Source organism: Tachysurus fulvidraco, chromosome 4 (genome assembly GCF_022655615.1).
Source record: "Tachysurus fulvidraco isolate hzauxx_2018 chromosome 4, HZAU_PFXX_2.0, whole genome shotgun sequence".
In the NCBI taxonomy this organism is placed as follows: Eukaryota; Metazoa; Chordata; class Actinopteri; order Siluriformes; family Bagridae; genus Tachysurus; species Tachysurus fulvidraco.
In genome coordinates this window covers 18,214,208-18,234,744 of record NC_062521.1, presented here as the reverse complement: position 1 = coordinate 18,234,744, position 20,537 = coordinate 18,214,208, and the positions used below count along the sequence as shown (strand labels likewise).

The 20,537-nt window shown below is 36.6% G+C and overlaps 4 protein-coding genes across 5 annotated transcripts; 3 read left to right on the top strand and 1 right to left on the bottom strand.

Moving 5' to 3' along the window:
* Positions 1 to 915: 915 nt before the first annotated feature.
* Positions 916 to 3,850, top strand: LOC113636306 (glutathione S-transferase omega-1-like). Of its 2 annotated transcripts, XM_027136334.2 has the most exons (8): positions 916 to 933; positions 1,188 to 1,290; positions 1,580 to 1,639; positions 2,313 to 2,421; positions 2,532 to 2,754; positions 2,919 to 3,020; positions 3,199 to 3,305; positions 3,568 to 3,850. In XM_027136334.2, exons 3-8 carry the CDS (start codon positions 1,609 to 1,611, stop codon positions 3,716 to 3,718), a joined length of 723 nt encoding a protein of 240 aa, XP_026992135.2. In that variant the 5' UTR covers positions 916 to 933; positions 1,188 to 1,290; positions 1,580 to 1,608; the 3' UTR covers positions 3,719 to 3,850. The 2 variants fall into 2 exon arrangements, with proteins under 2 accessions (XP_026992135.2, XP_026992136.2); XM_027136335.2 differs by lacking the exon at positions 916 to 933 and having other exon boundaries at positions 1,182 to 1,290; positions 1,594 to 1,639.
* A 3,705-nt stretch (positions 3,851 to 7,555) lies between these two features.
* Positions 7,556 to 11,425, bottom strand: LOC113636249 (inositol 1,4,5-trisphosphate receptor interacting protein). The gene is made up of 2 exons (XM_027136216.2): positions 11,268 to 11,425; positions 7,556 to 9,456 (listed from the first exon to the last, which is right to left on the bottom strand). The coding sequence occupies exon 2, from the start codon at positions 9,444 to 9,446 to the stop codon at positions 7,836 to 7,838; it is 1,611 nt and encodes a 536-aa protein (XP_026992017.1). The 5' UTR covers positions 9,447 to 9,456; positions 11,268 to 11,425; the 3' UTR covers positions 7,556 to 7,835.
* Positions 11,426 to 13,083: 1,658 nt separating this feature from the next.
* On the top strand, positions 13,084 to 15,989 carry calhm3 (calcium homeostasis modulator 3). The gene is made up of 3 exons (XM_027136330.2): positions 13,084 to 14,370; positions 14,530 to 14,785; positions 15,042 to 15,989. The coding sequence occupies exons 1-3, from the start codon at positions 14,084 to 14,086 to the stop codon at positions 15,486 to 15,488; spliced, it is 990 nt and encodes a 329-aa protein (XP_026992131.1). The 5' UTR covers positions 13,084 to 14,083; the 3' UTR covers positions 15,489 to 15,989.
* A 306-nt stretch (positions 15,990 to 16,295) lies between these two features.
* Positions 16,296 to 20,212, top strand: calhm1 (calcium homeostasis modulator 1). The gene is made up of 3 exons (XM_027136347.2): positions 16,296 to 16,422; positions 16,564 to 17,135; positions 18,624 to 20,212. Exons 2-3 carry the CDS (start codon positions 16,587 to 16,589, stop codon positions 19,116 to 19,118), a joined length of 1,044 nt encoding a protein of 347 aa, XP_026992148.1. The 5' UTR covers positions 16,296 to 16,422; positions 16,564 to 16,586; the 3' UTR covers positions 19,119 to 20,212.
* The last annotated feature ends 325 nt before the right edge of the window (positions 20,213 to 20,537 follow it).

Genomic DNA, 20,537 nt, shown 5'->3' with positions numbered 1-20,537 from the left:
CCTCAGACCTGGGAAAGCTGTCTCAGGGACGCTGTCTTCAGATTTGAGTGGATATGTTTGTTCAATACCTGTACGTTTTTTCTCATAATGGCGTTTCACATTGCTACTTTTAATAAGTGCCACAGTTTCTGAACATATGAGACACACTTGTGACGTGCGAAGTGTGAACATAAATGAGTCTGTCCATTCTGGAGTAAATGTTTTCGCTGTCCACTTTTCTTTTTTTTTTGGAGAGCGTCATTTGTTCTTTATTCTTCCTTTCTCCGTCTCACTCGTCTGTTTCTCTCCCTTTCTCCGTCTCACTCGTCTGTTTCTCTCCCTTTGTTTAATACATGTATCTCTATCTTTCTTTCATGTGTAACTTTACTCTAATTCTCTCTCATCTGTCTTGTGCTGTTGAGTCGCAGTGTTTACTTCAGGAATGCACAGATTTGATTGGCCAAGTGGTATCACGTGGGATGACTTAACTCGCATGCAATTGGTCTGTGCGTTTTCACTACCACTATTGGTATTACCACTATCGGACCGCGGTCTGCCTGTTAGTGACCTATGCACTATTTACTGGAACTATAGGGACAAAACCTGTTTCATCTTTGCATTGTCACTGTGCACAACACTTTTTGTTTTGCCAATTTTAGAGTGGCAGAACTCCTGCACAGAGACCTGACCCCAACCCCACTGAACACATTTGGGATGCGGAAGGCAGACTGGACCGCAGACCTCACCTGACAAAGTCACGTGCCAACATCTGGTGAAAAGCCTTCCCAGAAAAGTGAAGGATATTATAACAGCAAAGGGAGACATCTGGAATGGGAAGTTCAACAAGCACATAAGTGTATAATGGTTGAGTTACACAACCAAATAATTCAATGCAAGTTTCTCCATGGGTCATATGTAACGAGGTGTTTCTGATAGGGGAGGGGGACATTAAGGGTGAGTCCCAAAAGTTTATGTTCTACACACTCACTCCTGCATAACTCATAAAAGAAAATGTGTTACTATTCATGCTGTTATTGTATTTAAATGTTTAATTGTTTCTTCCAACACCATATTCATGTACACAGCCTATATATTCAGCTATTAGTGCTTATATAATGGTAGTTCCATGTTGAAAAATAAACATTTTAGCTGTTTACTGAAAGGAGATCACTCATGTCATATCCGGTTTTATTCTCCCTCCCTTGAAGGTGCAGTTTTATCAGCGCCATCAGTTTAAAGCTGCTCCTTATCCACATTCACACTTCCGCATTCTGTACAACCGAGATCGCGCTGTGTTTTCGCTTCTGTTAGGTAGCTTCTTTATTTATTATTAACAATCTGTTTCTTTATTTCACATAAACGCATTTAATATAATCTACGGCAACTATTACTATCTTTAACCTACGTTACGACTAGGAACAAAAACGGAACTTTCCCCTTTTAGTTCCTTTTATTTTCTTTTATTTTCTTTCCTTTCCTTCCTTTCCCTACCCTTTCCTTTTATTTCTATTCCTTTTCTTCTTTTTAATTGGCAAATACTAAATGATATTTTATTGTAAAGAAGTTGCACATTTGAACTTTCCCTATCTTTTTAATCCAGCTATATTTCTGCAGCTCCAGACGGTGACTATGGCTTCGACCCAGAAATGTGCTGTAAAAGGTAAAATTAATCATAAGTAATAATTATATATATATATATATATATATATATATATATATATATATATATATATATATATATATATATATATATATATATAATTTTTAACCTTATGTTACCTTATGTTATGTTTTTAACCTTATGTCAGCTGTACCATGCATAACACCAATAAGAGATATCGTGTATATCAACTACATGACATTTAAGCAGATCTGTAAACTTTTTAATCTGAAACGTGCATAATTAAATGTAGCATTTTTGTGATGACTTAGCAAAATAGTCCCAGGTGGAGTTAGGAACCAAAATCAGTGCTGATGAGTGTGTGCTTAGTCACCAGTGATTATTTTACCCGGCACCATGATGCGACTATGTTATTTAATACACAGAATTGTGACAACAGAAGACAGAACATAGTCCTAAAGTGCCAGCAGAACAGCTCCAATGCCTGAACATGGATAGTAAGACTCTACGTATATGGAACTGTGCTGGAGCTACGGACACGTTTTCTTTTAGGACATATTACATACATTTTTTTTATTAGGGTAAAGGTCTAAAATGACAATTCCATAGACATTCACTTGAAATATGATCTGTTTACTGTAAATAGCATAGCTTATGATTTTGATCATTTTCCTACTCTTCAAACCAGTAATGTAAGTGATGTATTTTCCAGGAAGCTGTGCTCCTGGAGTTGTACCCAAAGGCAAGATCCGAATCTATAGTATGAGATTCTGTCCATATGCCGAGAGAACCAGACTGGTGCTTCATGCCAAGGGAATAGAGTGAGTTTTGATGTTGGCATAAGAGTTTGGATTCTGTTTGCAATTAAATTGTAAAACAGAATGTTTGTAAGCATTATAATCTTAAAATTACTCCCATTATCTCATTGTAGGTATGAAACTATCAACATCCATTTGAAAGAGAAACCCGAATGGTACCTGGAGAAGAACCCTCTTGGCGCAGTGCCTGCATTGGAGACACCCTGTGGTCAGGTGGTCTATGAATCAGCGATTACATGTGAATACCTGGATGAGATATACCCTGAGAAAAAACTATTTCCCTCTGACCCCTTTGCAAAAGCTCAGCAGAAGATGTTGCTGGAGGAATACTCAAAGGTATTTGCTTTGTGCTCATATTGTATTTCAAAAATGTAGGTGTAAACAGTGTGTACTGAAGACAAAACTTCTAGTTGAGAAGGATGTCACTGCTTGTTTTGTCAGTTGTAAATCCTGTGTGGGGTTTTATATAACTGTTACTTCATAAGCTTTTTTACTTTCAGGTCATTCCTCTGTTCTATAAAATTCCCATGGGCAAAAATAAAGGTGAAGATGTGTCCGCAATAGAAGCAGAGTTGAAGGAAAAGCTCTCTAAACTGAACAAGGTATAGTGCGATTTAAATAGTAAAATATCACATCTTTGTCTGTGTTGAATTAGTTTTAGCCCATGACAATAAATGTAAGCTTTAAACAATGTACATTGACATATATTTGGATGTGATTAATTTCTCAACATTGCATATATAGCTGTATTTATTGAATTATAATTTTGTACCTTGGCAGGTTCTTGTTAACAAGAAAACCAAATTCTTTGGAGGTGATACAGTCACTATGATTGATTACCTGATCTGGCCATGGTTTGAGAGGGTGGATGCCTGGCAGCTCAAAAAGTATGACTTCTTATTTATACAAAAGTAAAATAAGTGACAAAGAGCACAATAAAAATAGAAAACATAAAAGAGCAATATGTGTATTTGAGCCAAAGTAGATTCTTTTTGTATTCACTTGATGGTTGAAATTCTACAGCTCTTTATTGATTAATAGTGCACAATAAATTACTTATTGGTAATGCACAATATCTCTACATTTGGAGAGTGAATATGTTTCTGTTTTCTGAAAGTTGTGCAAATGAAAACACTTATTCTTTCTTAGCTGTCTGGATGCCACTCCAGAGCTGAACAACTGGATTTTGCAGATGAAGGAGGATCCATCCGTGAAGGCGCTCATGTTCAGCATAGATACCCACAAAGCCTTTTTTACCTCATTTATGAATGGGAATCCCAATTATGACTATGGCTTATAAATGCATACTGTAATCTGTATGTAACTGAAATGTTTTTCAGTACAGATATTTTAACAAGTATAATGCTTTGTCACAGACTGTGTCATAAAATTGCATTAAAGTACCTTTAATAAATTCCAGTTTTGTACGTTACATCTCTGACTTACTTGTGTCTTATGGATTTTAAATACACTTAATGTTTCTAGCTTGGCACTGTTACCCATAACTCCCTTATTTGTGTTCTGAATAAGGATTTCTTTATCACTGTCTTCTGGATATACCCTGGTCAGGGATCCTGAGCTGTATTGTTTATAATGTATGTTATTCCTACATCTGGAGAGTGAATATGCTTATAGGGAATGCACATTGAATGGGACACCATGCATACATTCATTTACATTTACATTTACATGCTCAGGGGCAATTTAGAGTATCCAGTCCACTTCCTGGCATAAACATGAACATTCACAGAAACTCCATGTAGAAAGGAACCCTAACGTCACCCCGGCAGCTCTGGAACAGTGAGTGAGAAACCTGCTGTGTCACGCTGCCACTGGTTATATCAACATGCTTTGTGAAAATATCAATTGCTATAGTGCTATACAAATATATATGGTTGGTTGCTCGCTGGGTGTGTCAGAGCTAAATCTCTGTAACGCTTCTTTTTAACTGTGTAGCTGAAGGAATGTTTTAACACACCCATTTTTTCCTCATGTCTTTTATGAACTGTACCATGATTCATTTTGAATAAAAAATATTATATGCTTAAAACAGATCCTTAATATAAAAAATGTATGCTTAATATATAAAAGTCATTGTAATTCAGTGCTAAAAATTATATTGCCATAGACAATTTTACAGCTATATTCTGGAAGTCTCCAGGGCTGATGAGTAAACTATTGAACCCCAAATTTCCACTGGTTCAGTTTGTTATTTTAGGACACAGTTGTTGAATTGAGTAGACTATTTGGGGTAAAGGGAAATACTCACTGACCTGCCTACATAACTGACTATTTACTAATTATCTATTAACTTCACGTGGCTTTGGCTTTCATTCAACTGACCTGAAATTTGCATAACGTAACATTTTCATGATGACTTAGCAGAATATACCTAGGTGGAGTTAGGATCTAAAATCAATGCTGATAAGTGTGTGCTAAGTTACCAGTGATGCAAATTCAAAGCATGTTATCTAATACATCTTTGTCTGTGTTGAATTAGTTATAGCCCATGACAATAAATGTAAGCTTTAAACAATGTACATTGACATATATTTGGATGTGATTAATGTCCCAACACTGCATATATAGCTGTATTTATTGAATCATAATTTTATACCTTGGCAGGTTCTTGTTAACAAGAAAACCAAATTCTTTGGAGGTGATACAGTCACTATGATTGATTACCTGATCTGGCCATGGTTTGAGAGGGTGGATGCCTGGCAGCTCAAAAAGTATGACTTCTTATTTATACAAAAGTAAAATAAGTGACAAAGAGCACAATAAAAATAGAAAACATAAAAGAGCAATATGTGTATTTGAGCCAAAGTAGATTCTTTTTGTATTCACTTGATGGTTGAAATTCTACAGCTCTTTATTGATTAATAGTGCACAATAAATTACTTATTGGTAATGCACAATATCTCTACATTTGGAGAGTGAATATGTTTCTGTTTTCTGAAAGTTGTGCAAATGAAAACACTTATTCTTTCTTAGCTGTCTGGATGCCACTCCAGAGCTGAACAACTGGATTTTGCAGATGAAGGAGGATCCATCCGTGAAAGCGCTTATGTTCAGCTTAGATACCCACAAAGCCTTTTTTACCTCATTTATGAATGGGAATCCCAATTATGACTATGGCTTATAAATGCATACTGTAATCTGTATGTAACTGAAATGTTTTTCAGTACAGATATTTGAACAAGTATAATGCTTTGTCACAGACTGTGTCATAAAATTGCATTAAAGTACCTTTAATAAATTCCAGTTTTTTACGTTACATCTCTGACTTACTTGTGTCTTATGGATTTTAAATACACTTAATGGTTCTAGCTTGGCACTGTTACCCATAACTCCCTTATTTGTGTTCTGGATATGGAATCTCAGGATTTCTTTATCACTGTCTTCTGGATATACCCTGGTCAGGGATCTTGAGCTGTATTGTTTATAATGTATGTTATTCCTACATCTGGAAAGTGAATATGCTTATAAGGAATGCACATTGAATGGGACACCATGCATACATTCATTTACACTCAGGGGCAATTTAGAGTATCCAGTCCACTTCCTGGCATAAACATGAACATTCACAGAAACTCCACGTAGAAAGGAACCCTAACGTCACCCCGGCAGCTCTGGAACAGTGAGTGAGAAACCTGCTGTGTCACGCTGCCACTGATTATATCAACATGTTTTGTGAAAATGTCAATTGTTATAGTGCTATACAAATATGTCCAGTACGGTTGGTTGCTCGCTGGGTGTGTCAGAGCTAAATCTCTGTAAAGCTTTTTTTTAACTGTGTAGCTGAAGGAATGTTCTAACGCACCCATTTTTTTCCAAGTCTTTTATGAACTGTACCATGATTCATTTTGAATAAAAATATTATTATATGCTTAAAACAGATCCTTAATATAAAAAAAAGATGCTTAATATATAAAAGTCATTCTAATTCAGTGCTAAAAATTATATTGCCATAGACAATTTTGCAGCTATATTCTGGAAGTCACCAAAGCTGATGAGTGAACTATTGAACCCCAAATTTCCACTGGTTCAGTTTGTTATTTTTTGTTCTTTTTAGGACACTTTAGGACAGTTGTTGAATTGAGTAGACTATTTGGGGTAAAGGGAAATACTCACTGACCTGAATACATAACTGACTATTTACTAATTATCTATTAACTTCACGTGGCTTTGGCCACAACTGACCTGAAATCTGCATAACGTAACATTTTCATGATGACTTAGCAGAATATAACTAGGTGGAGTTAGGATCTAAAATCAATGCTGATAAGTGTGTGCTAAGTTACCAGTGATTATTTTACCAGTGATGCCAATTCAAAGCATGTTATCTAATATAAATAGATGTGGCAATGGGACACAGAATATAGTCCTAGTGTGGGACAAAGAGCCAGCAGAACAGCTCCGAGGCTTTAACATAGACACAAAGACTTTATGAATCTGCAACTGTCCTGAAGATTTAGTCACATTTGTTTTGAGACATATTACCTCAATATATAAGAAATAAATATTCTCAAGAAATATTACCTACAATTCCATAGATTTCAACTGCAATAAGATCTGTTGACTGTGAAGGACATAGCTTATGATTTTCAGAATTTTTGTACTATTCAAACCATTCACGGAACACTTGCTTTTTGATCATCATGGAATTGATCACCTATCAGTACAGAAACTTTTTATCTGAATAACTTTGTATTGATTTGCAGCGAATCTTCCCTTTAACAGGACAAGTGAACGCAAACAAATTCAGCAATAAAAACAACCTCCTACAACCTAAAAAAGCTTTGATTTGAATCAGTATATCTTTAGATGTATTTAAGCTTAGGTTGTTCATTTGGCATCTGATTGACATCTGGTGCTTCATGCCAAGGGAACAGAGTAAGTTCAGATACTGGCATATGTAAGAATTTCTTGCATGTGTATAGAAGTTTGGTTTTTGTTTGCAATTAAATAATTTTTGAAAACAGAACTTTTGTTATTAATATAATATTATTTGACTTCTTGTTATTATATCATTCAAATTTCACTCTAATAATTGCAGAAATAATAATAATCCCACTGTTTTTACACACCCAATGTACAAAAAAACAAGAAAATAGCATTTTATATAATGCCAATGTACTGTAATAAATTTTGTGTTTTTTATTATTATTATTATTAGATGTGTATAAACACTTCAATTACATAAGCATTTATATAAACCATGTATATTAGCCCATAACAGCTGCCTAAATGGAATCACAAATGCTATTAAAATAAGTACAATCTTTCAAAAGTACAAAAGAAATTTCAGTGTGGTAAAAATATTTACATAGACAATTATGCAGTTATAGTCGAAGTGTCCAGGGCTGATGAGTGAGCTATTGAGTCCCAAATTTCCATTGATTCAATTAGTCATTCTAGGACACGTTTGTTGAATTAAGACCACCGTTGGGGAAGTGTGGAGTGTACTCTTGAATAAGCATTGGCGCAAGTCTGAGCATCTCCTCAAAATTTTCAACCATCTTGGCATATACCTGCCTCTGTAACACCAGAGACCTGAAAAGGTTTACTGGTTCTGCAGCCTGAAATATTGCTGGAACTCCAATTTCAAGAGGAACACATGGGTTCCCAATGATAATATGAGCTAGCCTCTTTTCCTGCAAGCTTTTCTGTATAAAAACAAACAAGTCCTGCAATCTCTGGTCCAGATTCTGTGGTTTCCATGCTGAAGGAGATTTACTCAAAAGTAGATGCAAGAATGCAGTCTTCAGATGGTAATTTGTTAGGCCACTTCTGCCTCTTAGGCCTGACTGTTTTTGGTGCAGGAAAGAAACAAGCTGTAGGCATCGAAGGTGACAAGATTTTACTGGAAGTTTCTTTGCCATGTGTTTGAGTAGGTTTCTTTCATAAACAGTGAATGAGAGTTGCCAGTGGATATCTGTGATGTTACTACTGTCTGAAGGAAAATGAGAGATGAAGTATGCATGTGAGTCTTCAAGCTGGATTGCAGGTATAATGTTTAGAACAATAACCTTTCCTGACTTGAACCTGACCTTCAAGGCACCAGGGAAATCCAGGTTGCGAAAAGTGAGCTCAAATTCATATTTGTGAGAGATCCGCCCCCATGCTCTGGTCACTGAAATCTGGAACCATTTCATAACCTGATCTTTAGACAGATAAGCAGTGTTTCTTGAGCAGAGTAGTTCTTCTAAATCATGGTCATCAGCTTTGCTACTGTGGCCTCTGTTGTGAAGTAGGCATAGCATATCCTCATCATCTGTGTTTTTTCCAGAGAGGCAGTCTGAGCAACTCTCACTAACCTTAAATAACTTAATCCTCCCACATCCTTGGAGGTCCAGTGGGAAATCAGTAGATATATCACACCATAGCTCAAACTGAAAATTATAAGATTCTGGAGTTGCAAATGGCACAATGAGATCACACATGACAGGCTTACACACTCTCCAAGACTCAAACATGCTGCCCACTCCAATAAAGTCCTCAAGCTCCATGTCAACCTCACGGTCACAAATGCTCCTCAAAGCTTCCAAAAGGTCATCTGCAAAGCCTTCAACAAATTCCTGCACTCTGCTACTTTCATGGACAAATGGCTTGAAGCTGGTCTCACAGAGGTGGCTTAGGACATCTTTATCCAAGGCCAGATTCTTAGGATTGACAGACCCACTGCTGGTATACCCTTCTTCATCTTCACCATGATCATGTGTTTCGCCAAAGTTCAGATCCTGCCTACAAACCTCAATGGTGAAGAAAATGACAAGAGAAAGTGTGCTCCAGAAATACCAACCATAGAAATCAAGGCTAGAGTTTGTGGATTCTTGATCTGCCTTTGAGATCTCTTGTTCAAAGCGTTCTTGTTCAGCTCGCAGCCTCTCTTCATGCTCCTTCATTCGTGCCAAAACATAATCTTCCTCATCTATGCTTGTAGTGTTCTCCTTAGGGAATAGCAGTGGATGGTTGAGAATGGCAGCTGCCACAATCATGCAAACCCGTGCTATAGACCCCTGCATCCCTGTGTATCTGTGGAAAAGTGACAACGTTATAGCTTAATATAAAGATTGGATTATAACATACTCTAGTATATAATGTATAATGTAATATAATGTGCAGTTTTAAAATTCAGTTAATGAGTCAACTGAGTAGTTAGTTTGCAAACAGCTGTTTAATCACAATGATATAATTTTTCCTATAGCCCACTCTGCTACATATAGACTGCTGTGAAAAGTGTGATGCACAGAGCTTGCACTACATGGACGAAAATCAGATAGCCCTTTTGAACATGTAACACCAAGCCAGCAATTAATATTCACTGATAGCATTGTTTCTACCTTCCATGTCTTAAAATGTTTGACATCATCATAGCCTTAATTTTTTTTTTATTTAATTTCCCAAACTAAGTGATGGAAATAATCAGCTTCTTTTAAAATACAGTCTGATACAGTTTATTAACTGCAAGGTTTGATCAGCAAAGTATAAACAATTTAAACTGTGTGAATTGACTGACTTCTGAAAATGTTAGCAACGAATGTACAGGAAGGAAACAAAAAAACAGGAAACAGTATAATCTGCAGAGATAAATCCTTGAGAAACAAACTCAGTTAGTTGTTAAAAATTCACATACAAAAAAACAAAATAATCATATATAAACCATCTAATTGAACACTTGGTGATAGTGGCAGAGCTAATAAACGCTTCTCAAACAGTTAATAAATTTCAGGTGTTAGGAGTTGTTAATAAGTTGCTGATGTTGCAATGCTGGCTTCAGGATAATAATGTAAAGTAACATTTGACAACTATTCAACAAACTAGTGGTTTTGAGCTAGGCTGCCTGTCTACACTAGTCTAAAAAAGTCTACATTTAGTAGGCAATAATTAATTATTATACCAAAAAATTTATCTATGAATACTACGTGTATGCAGACATATCTTGCAATTTGCCTAGGCCCTGAAAAAAAATCTTTAAAACCACCCATTTTTATTTGGAAAACGCTGTAATACAAAACATGAACGTTTACAATTCAATAATACCTAACATATTGTCAACATTTTTTCTTTTCTATTTTGCGCACCTGAATTATGCACCAGCCAAACAAACATGCACAAACTGAGAAACCCACATCATGAAAATCATGTTCTCTGGAATGCTGTCCATCTTCATGAGAAAATTCTGTTTGTAATTACTTATGTTTTATTGGCTGCAGAAGATTAAAACAATAAAAAAAATTGCAGCATATTGTTTCAGGGTAAATATAAACTCATCTGGTAACACTTTTTCTTTCAAATACAATTATTTCAGTGTTCCTATCCTGCATGTCAGTAGACTACTAAACCCTCCTGACACAGGTTTTGGATGACTTCCAGGTTTGTCCTCAGTGTCAGAGGTTCTGTATGAATGCATAAAAGGATATATTAATATTTAGGAGCTTGCATGACCCTTGTGGCTCTCCATAATGGAGAAGTAATCGCTCTACATGTGTCATGGAACTTAAAATTAAACTTCTCAGTATATTTGTTCACGTTGTCAAGGAGCCTCACTGAGTCATATAAATAAATAAAACCGCTTTGTGTGAATAAAAATTCAACCCAAGAGCCACAAGATAAGTGTAAGATACGCATTAACATAGTTTGGGCTATAGTAAATGTCAGCACATTTATAAATATATAAAAATGTAAATTCGGCGCTTTATTTACGCAGTGACTCAAAGTAACGGTTCTCACCAACTTCCTCATTTTAGTGTCTTTACAAAGCTGCATTAGTGTGTAATATTTCAACATAGAGTCTTATCATCTACATCAAACCCTGCTTTGATAGACAAATACAATAAACAAACCTTTTAGGGTTTTACTCCAAGAGTTTTATCTCCGTGTAGTCCATCGTTTCGGGATAAAAAGAAAAAAGAGTTGTGACGTAGTAATTGTGTTTCCGTCCTGTGGGTTGTGCTGGAGAACATTACTGGTCATTTCCTGGAGCTCAGCCTCCTCCTATTCTACACAAAATAACATCATAACTGAACCAAGCTGAAGCTGACAGAGTTGCCAGGTGCGCGATTTCCACGCGAATTTCAATTCGATTCAATTCGATTTATTTTGTAACAATTTCCCATCGTCTCAAAGCAGCTTTTCAGAAGTATGAAAACAGAAGAGATAGAAAAAAATGAATATGCAACAACAACAACAACAACAATAATAATAATAATAACAATAATAATAATAATAATAATAATAATAATAATAATAATAATAATACAGGAAAAATAAGGAATAAATAAATAAATGTGTACAATTAAAGTTTATAATTCATTTAAAAAAGATTAACTTAAAATTTAAAATACTATATATACCGTATATATCCCTATCCCTAATGAGCAAGCCGGATGTGACGGCAGCAAGGAAAAACTCCCTGAGAGGATATGAGGAAGAAACCTTGAGATTAACCAGGCAGAGAAGGGAACTTATCAGACCTGATTGCTGATAAACACCAGACCATACAGCTGACTGACTCAACAATTTGATTCCTTTGAATGATGTTTGTTTTTCAGGTAACTGAAAGCAGCTAATGCTCTACGCTCAAACCTATACTGGAGTACACAAAAATTACCCAACACTATAAAGCTTTAAGCATGCAGTGGGAATCTACACAAACACAGACATATATTGCTGTGAAAAGGGATTTTGGCTTTTGGAGCCATTCAGAGGTGGACTTGCTGGTGTGCTTTGGATCATTGTCCAAATTGAGGTCATGAACTGATAGCCAGACATGCTCCTTCGGGATTTTCTGGCAAAGCACAGAATTCCTAGTTACATCAATTATGGCAAGTCGTCCAGGTCCCGATGTTGCAAAGCAGCTCCAGGCCATCACACTACCACCAATATGTTTGGTGTTGGTATGATGTTCTTTTTATGAAATGCTGTGTTAGATTCACATCACTTGTAATGGGACACACAACTTCCAAAAAGTATGATCAAGATGCAGTTGTTTTTTTGTTTTTTTTTGTTTGTTTTGTTTTTTTTTTTGGGGTGGGGGGTGGCAAATGTGAGATGAGCCTTTCTGTTATTTTCTATCAACAGTGGCGTTTGCTTTGAAAGTTTATTTTTATTGTTGAATTATGAACACTGGACTTAACTGAGGCCTGAGTTCTGAGTTCTTTAACTGAGTTCTTTAGATGTTGTTCTGGGATCTTTTATGAGCTCCTGGATGAGTCGTCACTGCACTCTTGGAGTAACTTTGAGGCCCAAAGCCTTAGAAATATACTTGTAACCCTTTCCAGACTGATTCATATCAATCACTTTGTCTATCATCTGTTTTTGAATTTCTTTAGATTGTGGCATGATGTGTTGCTTTTTAAGATCTTTTAGCATGCTTCACTTTGTCAGAACGGTTTTTCATGATGGGCAATTTTCACCTTGGGCCAGGTACGTTTGGACAATTTTTTCCCTTATTAAAGCAAAACTGCATTTTGTATTTACTCATGAGTGATAAATATACACAGATTATGATTATGATTATTATTACTATTATTATTATTATTATTATTATTATTATTGTTGTTGTTGTTGTTGTTGTTGTTGTTAGTTTAAACATGGTTTCCTAGTTACAGTGGAACTGAACTAATTTTTATCGAAATTTATATCTCTGTTTGACCAACAGGTGATGTGATTGTCTCAGATTGATAATAGATTATCATAGTGTCCTTTTACCCACTTCATAACCTTCCAAGTAGCATCCATTCTTCGGCTCTAATGCAACCTTCTGCCTTTAAAAGACAGCACGATTTAACACCAACACTTTTCTCTGATAGTGGGTAACCAGAACACATGTCAACAGTCCAACGTTTACAGTAGAATAGTTTTATTGTGTGTGTGTGTGTGTGTGTGTGTGTGTGTGTGTGTGTGTGTGTGTGTGTGTGCGTGTTGGTGGTTAATGGTTGATAAAAACCCTTAGAAATAAACAGTATTTACCACGTCTCAGCTACAACACCCTTTCACCACAAGAGGACACTCATACTACAGTATGTCTAAAGCTCTGTCGCTTTCAAATATAGTGATTTTTTTATTAGAATTTTTGTAAAGCAGTATATTTTTCACACAGTGTGCGTGTTGTGCAAATTTTATATGCGTCGACTGAAATGAAAAAAGAGGTAACAGTAGTAGGGATTTTTTTTGTTCTTTGATTGGTCTAGACGTTTCTCTTCACTAAGGTTATCTATGTCACTTTCTAAGAAATTAGGAATCGTCCTCCATGAAACCGTATTAATTTTAGCCAGTTTTCTGGCTGTGCACTATGCACCTTGTCTCTGTTGTTCTTGCGCTCTGTGTTTGATGGTGTGTGGTCACCTGTGCACCTGTTGGGTGGAGCTGGGGAAGATCCTTAGCTAATGTATACAGATGTGCTGGAAACATTTACTACACATGGTTTAGTTGTTTTTTAACACGAAGGACAAATGGAGTCATGTTGTCTAAACGCGACATTGTTTGTGTATTAATGTTTTTTGAAAAGAAGGAATTCATGAAACCGGATGGTTTGTATTGAGTACTTTGAATACTGCTGATCTGCACACCCTGCCTCTGCAGCTGCCTCTACATCTGCCTCTACAACTCTCTGACACTGCGTCGTTCTTTTCAGGTCGTCGATTTCTAACTTTTTCTAATGGATCGTTTAAAAGTTGTTTTGCAATATTTCCAGTCTAATTCCGAGTCCATTTCCAATGGTATATGCGTGGTGCTGGCGCTTGTGAGCGTAAAACTGTACACGAGCTTTGATTTTAACTGCCCTTGTCTGCCGCAGTACAATAAAATGTACGCACTCGGTGTGATGTTTGTTCCGCCGATTATTCTCTTCTTCCTCGGAATTTTGGTTAATCGACATACCGGAGTGATGATGGAGGAATGGGCCAGACCCACAGGCAAGAGGACCAAAAATCCAGCTGTTGTGAAGTAAGCATTTACTTTGTTAATACATTACCCCAAAAACAATGATTCAGCTTTAATGTAGGTAATGTGTATTTTTATAGGCAATTCTATAAAACTTTTGTTTCAGAACAGTGTTCTTCTTCCATACCTTCCATACCTTCTTCCATACCAACTCTCCTATAGGTATTTGTTTTCAGCTATGATGCAGAGAGCCATGTTAGCTCCCATGGTGTGGATCCTTGTATCTTTACTGGATGGGAAGTGTTTCATTTGTGCCTTCAGCATGAGTGTGGACCCGAAACACTTCAGTGGGTTCCCCAATGACACTGGCATGGATCTGATCAGGATAATGGCTAAGGTGCCCTGCAAGGAAGACAGCATCTTCAAAGACAGCACTTTCCGGAAAGCCGTCTCACGCTATGTGCGCTGTTACTCTCAAGTAAGTGCACTTCATTTAAATTTTACTGGCTACAAAATCTACACAGACCACTACAGAACATGTTCTGCTCATTATTCTTTACAGTAAAGGCTAATGGTTTGATGACATAGTAATCAATTAATCTTAAAACGGTTTATTTATTAAGTGGGATAAAAACTGCTTGGTTTACAAAAATTTGATTTGATATTGATTTGAATCAATATGAATCAACAATATGATCATGTAAATATTGGTTATTGCTTCTGCTTTCTTTCAGGCAATAGGTTGGTCCATCCTTCTTTGCCTCATTTTTCTGGGTGCAGTGGCTCGAGTGATGAAACCATGCTTCAATCATGCTGTCTTCCTTCAAACACGCTACTGGAGTAATTACTTGGACGTTGAAGCTAAGCTTTTTGATGAGACTTGTGTACATCATGCCAGAGAGTTTGCCAAAAAATGTGTAGTACATTTCTTCAAGGATATTGGGGATGATGAGGTTCTCAGAATGCCACTCTCCCCCAACTTCAGCTTTAATAAAAGTGACAAAGAGGCTGAGGGAGATGAGCTTCTCCATGGTGTGACTAGGAAAGATCAGGTGGATCACTTGCTCCAAACTTGGTTCCAGTGCAGACCTGAGCTGGATGTGACCAAGATGGTGTATAGGCCCACGAAATGTATTACTTGGGAAGATCCTTATGGACAAATACTTTACTCAGATGTGTGAAATGACAGTAAAATAATATACTGTTGCATATATTTGATGGCTTAAATGTAAGATATGACGCTTACAAGACTGAAAAGATGTAAATATTACACAACCAGCTGTATTAGATTTTAAATTAATTTAGCTCTTAATTTGTGTTCTTGTTATAAGGGAAATTGTACAGTCATAAAAGACAACCAAGGACCTGTAAAACCTTTATGTTTATTTGAAATAAGTAAAAACATAATATTTATTATAAAGATATTACATACCATTACAGATATGTAATTTTCTGCATCTGACCATTTTCTGACAATTGTGTGTATTGGAAGGTTTGCACCAGACTTTGAAGCGAAGTTAGAAACCTTGCATGGTGAGATTTGAATGTTCCAGGACTGGATTTGTTTAGTTTTGCATGGCTCTCCCACACACATTACTCAGCAGTAAAATGTATATGAATATGATGCAAATGTAGTAGAGATTTATATGTCAGTAAATCCAATAAAGAGATTTTAACTTTTACTGATCTTAACATGATTGCCTTTTGTGCAGCGTTCATCAGATGCGCTATTGTTGGTTGTAGTCATGTGCTTGATCGTGTAATTATCGCATTACTGATTTAAATAAAAAATCTGAGTTGATATCAAAGTAGATAGATCAGTTTTGTCAAATAGTCACTAAATGTTTAAAGAACTCAATAAATCGAACATTTGAAGACGCATTAAGCGAAAAACAGTGGCCAAAGTCGTCTATCAGCATGGCCAGGTCACAAACCACATGCTAGCCTCCTAAATAGCATGTCAAAACTAGAGGCCAGCTGACGTAATGCTCTGACACAAGTCTACAGTTCAATAGTTTAGCCTGTTGTTTGGGACGAAGCCCAAGTGTGCGCTCCTGCGTGTGCAAAGGCGACTCTGCACTTCTACGCGTAAAGACAATCGGCTCATCTGTGTTGGTAAATAATTGATCTTTTTTAAGATAAACTGTACTGATATAGTAGCTACGATAATAGATCATTATTTTATTTTTAGAATTGAAAAAAAGAAAGTTACCGGTTTAAAATAACTGCGTATTTGTGTTACCCCCTCGTCCCCAGTTTCCAAACAAAATTTTCTCAGCATGGATAAGTTTCGGATGATGTTCCAGTTCTTACAAGCTAACCAGGAGTCTTTTATGAATGGTATATGTGGCATCATGGCCCTGGCTAGCGCACAGCTTTACTCCACGTTTGAGTTCACCTGTCCGTGTATGCCGGAGTATAATTACGCGTACGGGGTCGGCATTCTGATCGTTCCTCCGTTTTGGTTCTTCATGCTCGGCTACGTGCTGAATAATAACATCTCGGTGCTGACAGAGGAGTGGAAGAGACCCATAGGTCAGCGGCAGAAGGAAACCACTGTGCTGCGCTACATGCTGTGCTCCATGACCCAGCGCGCACTCATCGCTCCATCCGTATGGATAGCAGTTACCCTCATGGACGGAAAGAGCTTCTTATGCGCCTACAGCGCCAGGATCGACCTGAATTACTTCTTAAATAGTAGCTACGTGCCTATGTCCGATAAAGACCTGGAGAAAATAATGGCGACAATTCCATGTAAAAATATTTTCGACGCAAATTATGTCATCAACAGGGAGGCAGCATCCAGGTATATTCGGGTTATGTCGCAGGTAATGTTTCACACACACACACACACACACACACACACACACACACACACACACACACACACACACACACACACACACACACACACAATTTTCATATACACAGAGTATTGAACCCAAATATTATAGTCACGAGCAAGCACTTATTATTAATTAAAGACTTAATTAGACCCATTCCGGATTCTCACCCAGTTATTTAATTGAACTAGAGTCATCCCCATCTAGTATATTATAAGCCTTTTCGTATAATAATTATATCAGCACAGTAATTCCCATATGAGGAGCTGAATGGAAGGTATGACAGCCTTAATACGATGATGTTCAATCATACACAATCAATCATACACTACCCATAATTGTTAGTCACTGTATTACTTGTCATGCACTTGTCATGCAAAATCATATTGATTAACATTGTTGTGGAGCCTAATGATTGTAATCTACAGTAAAACTGTTGTTAGACCTCGACATTCACAACTTTTGATTCCTCCCTCTCTCTCTCTCTCTCTCTCTCTCTCTCTCTCTCTCTCTCTCTCTCTCTCTCTCTCTCTCTCTCACACACACACACACACACACACACACACACACACACACACACACAAACACACAAGCACACACACAAAAACACACACACACACACACACACACACACACACACACACACACACACACACACACACACACACACACACACACACAGGTTCACAGGAAACTCATATGCATAGGGCATTTGAAAGAGAAAGCAGCCTAATAGATTGTGTTTCAAATCTTTATAAGGAGTCTTTGGTATTACTGACACCTGCTGGTTATTCTCATTTGTGCAATTGCACAAAAACACAAAAAGCTTTAAATAAAACTAAAATTATATTAATATATGATATTTGAAATATATTAATTATACAGAGCAAACACATTCTTGTTATATTAAATAGAAATGAAAAAGTACCTGATTTGTATTGTACCTGAATGGCAACACATCAAGAGATCAGATGGATATCCCCACTGAAAAATCCTGCTTGTTCTGACTACCAGCAACAGACGCAGGCCAAACTGGTCAGACTAGTACACCATTTTTGCCAGTTGGTAAATGCTGGTAGAAAGAATTCCAGATACAAATGTTACATTGCATATTATAATGTAGAAAACAATTCATTTCAAAGTAAATTATACAGTAGTGAGACAAGTAAAAAATCTCAAGCATTAAGTGATTTAATCACTTAAATTGTAGGAAGCTGGAAAGTAACTTACAGATTGCAGAGATGGTCTACTAGCTTGTGTGATTTAGCAGTTAGTAGCTGGTCAAACCAAGCTGGATTTTTATAGCTTGCCAGATAAAGCTAGATACATTTAAGCTACATTTAAAATGATTAACTAAATAGATCACTATTAGACAGCATTTATACACTGCAAAATTAATATTTATTCATCCCTGTTTATTTCTGCACAAGAGTATATTTATTCAAATTAAAACATTTCTGTTTGCTTCCCCAGGCCTGTGGATGGGCATTTCTGATGTTGACAACTTTTGTGGCCTTTCTAATAAGAGCAATCAGACCTTGTTTCACTCAAGCTGTCTTCCTGAAAACCAAATACTGGTCCCATTACATTGATACAGAACGTAGGCTCTTCGATGACACCTGCAAAGAGCATGCCAAAAGTTTTGCCAAAGTCTGCATTCAACAATATTTTGAGAGCATCAGTGGTGAAATGGTATTTCACAAATTGCATGAGAAGGCAAAGGCTGAAAAAGAGAAAGGCAACGAAGAAGAAAAGCCCGTGAGTGAGGAAGAAAAGCTCTTAGGCATTCGTGAAAAGGACGACATGAATAAAGTTCTGTGGAACTGGCATACCTGTAAACCTGCACTTAGAATTCATAAATATGATAAAGATGAAAATAATGAGAACTCAAATAGCCCGGTACAAACTAATGGTTATCACAGGCCAAAGTTCATGAACGAATCTACAGCATATTATTCCAAGGTCTGATTTTAAGGAAAATATAATAATTCATAATTCATGCAAATAATATGCATATTTAGGTATATGCATACATAACCCTAGCCTTAACCCTAGCCTTTTTATTTCAAGCCTTTGTACAATGCATAATAATTTATGTAACAATAAGTCCCAGGCAGCTTGTTTGCTAATTGGGAAAATGAAATTTTCACAGTGTTGTGCTGGGTCACTGTTAATATCACATCACATCCCTCATTTTTAGACATTTTCTTGCAGTATTTACAGGGTGGCTGCTTGTAGTCAGTCTTTCAGTTTCTTTACCTAAAAGTAAAGTGAAAAATAAATCTTTGCCATGTGGGGGTGCTGTTTTATCATGTTAACGGGTTTAAATAATAAACTCAAACATGGCTGGAAAAGCGGATGATGAACAAGGCGTGTCGACTCACATCTGTGTAGTGAACACACGACTCGCTTTGTGCACAATCTGTTCTACAGCAAATAGAAAGTTAATTTTTTGTTCCTTTTACTACCTTTAAACCGGCTGTTTTCGGATTTACACAGACTTTTATGCAAGGTTCTTGCTTTTCTGCACTGATTTATTCTTTGTGTCGTTTTGCCCCGCAGACAGTTTAGTGAGTTTCCTGACCACATGTTTTAAATACTTCTGTTTTCCACTTGGAGATTCAGAAAGTCTGATTCACAGGCTGTTCCTGCTACAGACTTTTCTTACTTTTATTTTTTAACTTTGGGTGTTTTTTTTATTCAAATGAAAATACGAACACTGAGGTTTTCTGTTGTGAATCCAAGTTCGTTATTCTTTTCAAAATCTCTTGGATCTTTGGAAAAAGTTGTGCCTCTTAGCCTTCGGACGTAGGTTTGTATTTTTCCCTGTAATTCTTTGTTTTTCTTTATTTTTCTGCTCATGGCTAAACAAACTCTTATTTGTACATATGTTACCTTGATTTTAGACTGTGTAGGTTGTATTATGTATGGTTAAAGAAGTAATGTCTTATTGAAACCTTAGCTGTGTACAACAGAACTCTGATTAAAGAAATATTGAAATATGCATAGCAAAGTAATACAAATAACATTTATTTATTAAATAAACAACGTTTATTCTTCCATCTCTGTATTCTTATTTCAGTAAAAGATTTATAGCGAAACTAGACGCCTGTTTCTTATCTTAGCTCCATCAGTCTCTACCAGCATTAGACACCCTTTTGTTGTGTTTATTTTCTAAAGGCCCACTATAGGTGTTTTCATATCATCTATGTCCTTGCTTGCCTTGGGGTTTTCATGTTGCTACTTGTTTAGAGAGGTTTGTCTAAACCATTCCAGTTCAAAGAATTCCCACTTTCTTCCATTGCAGGGACTGGTAGAGTTTAGTCCAAAATCAGTTTTAAGGTAATAATCCTTCCAAACCTACATCATCATCAGCACACGGTCAAC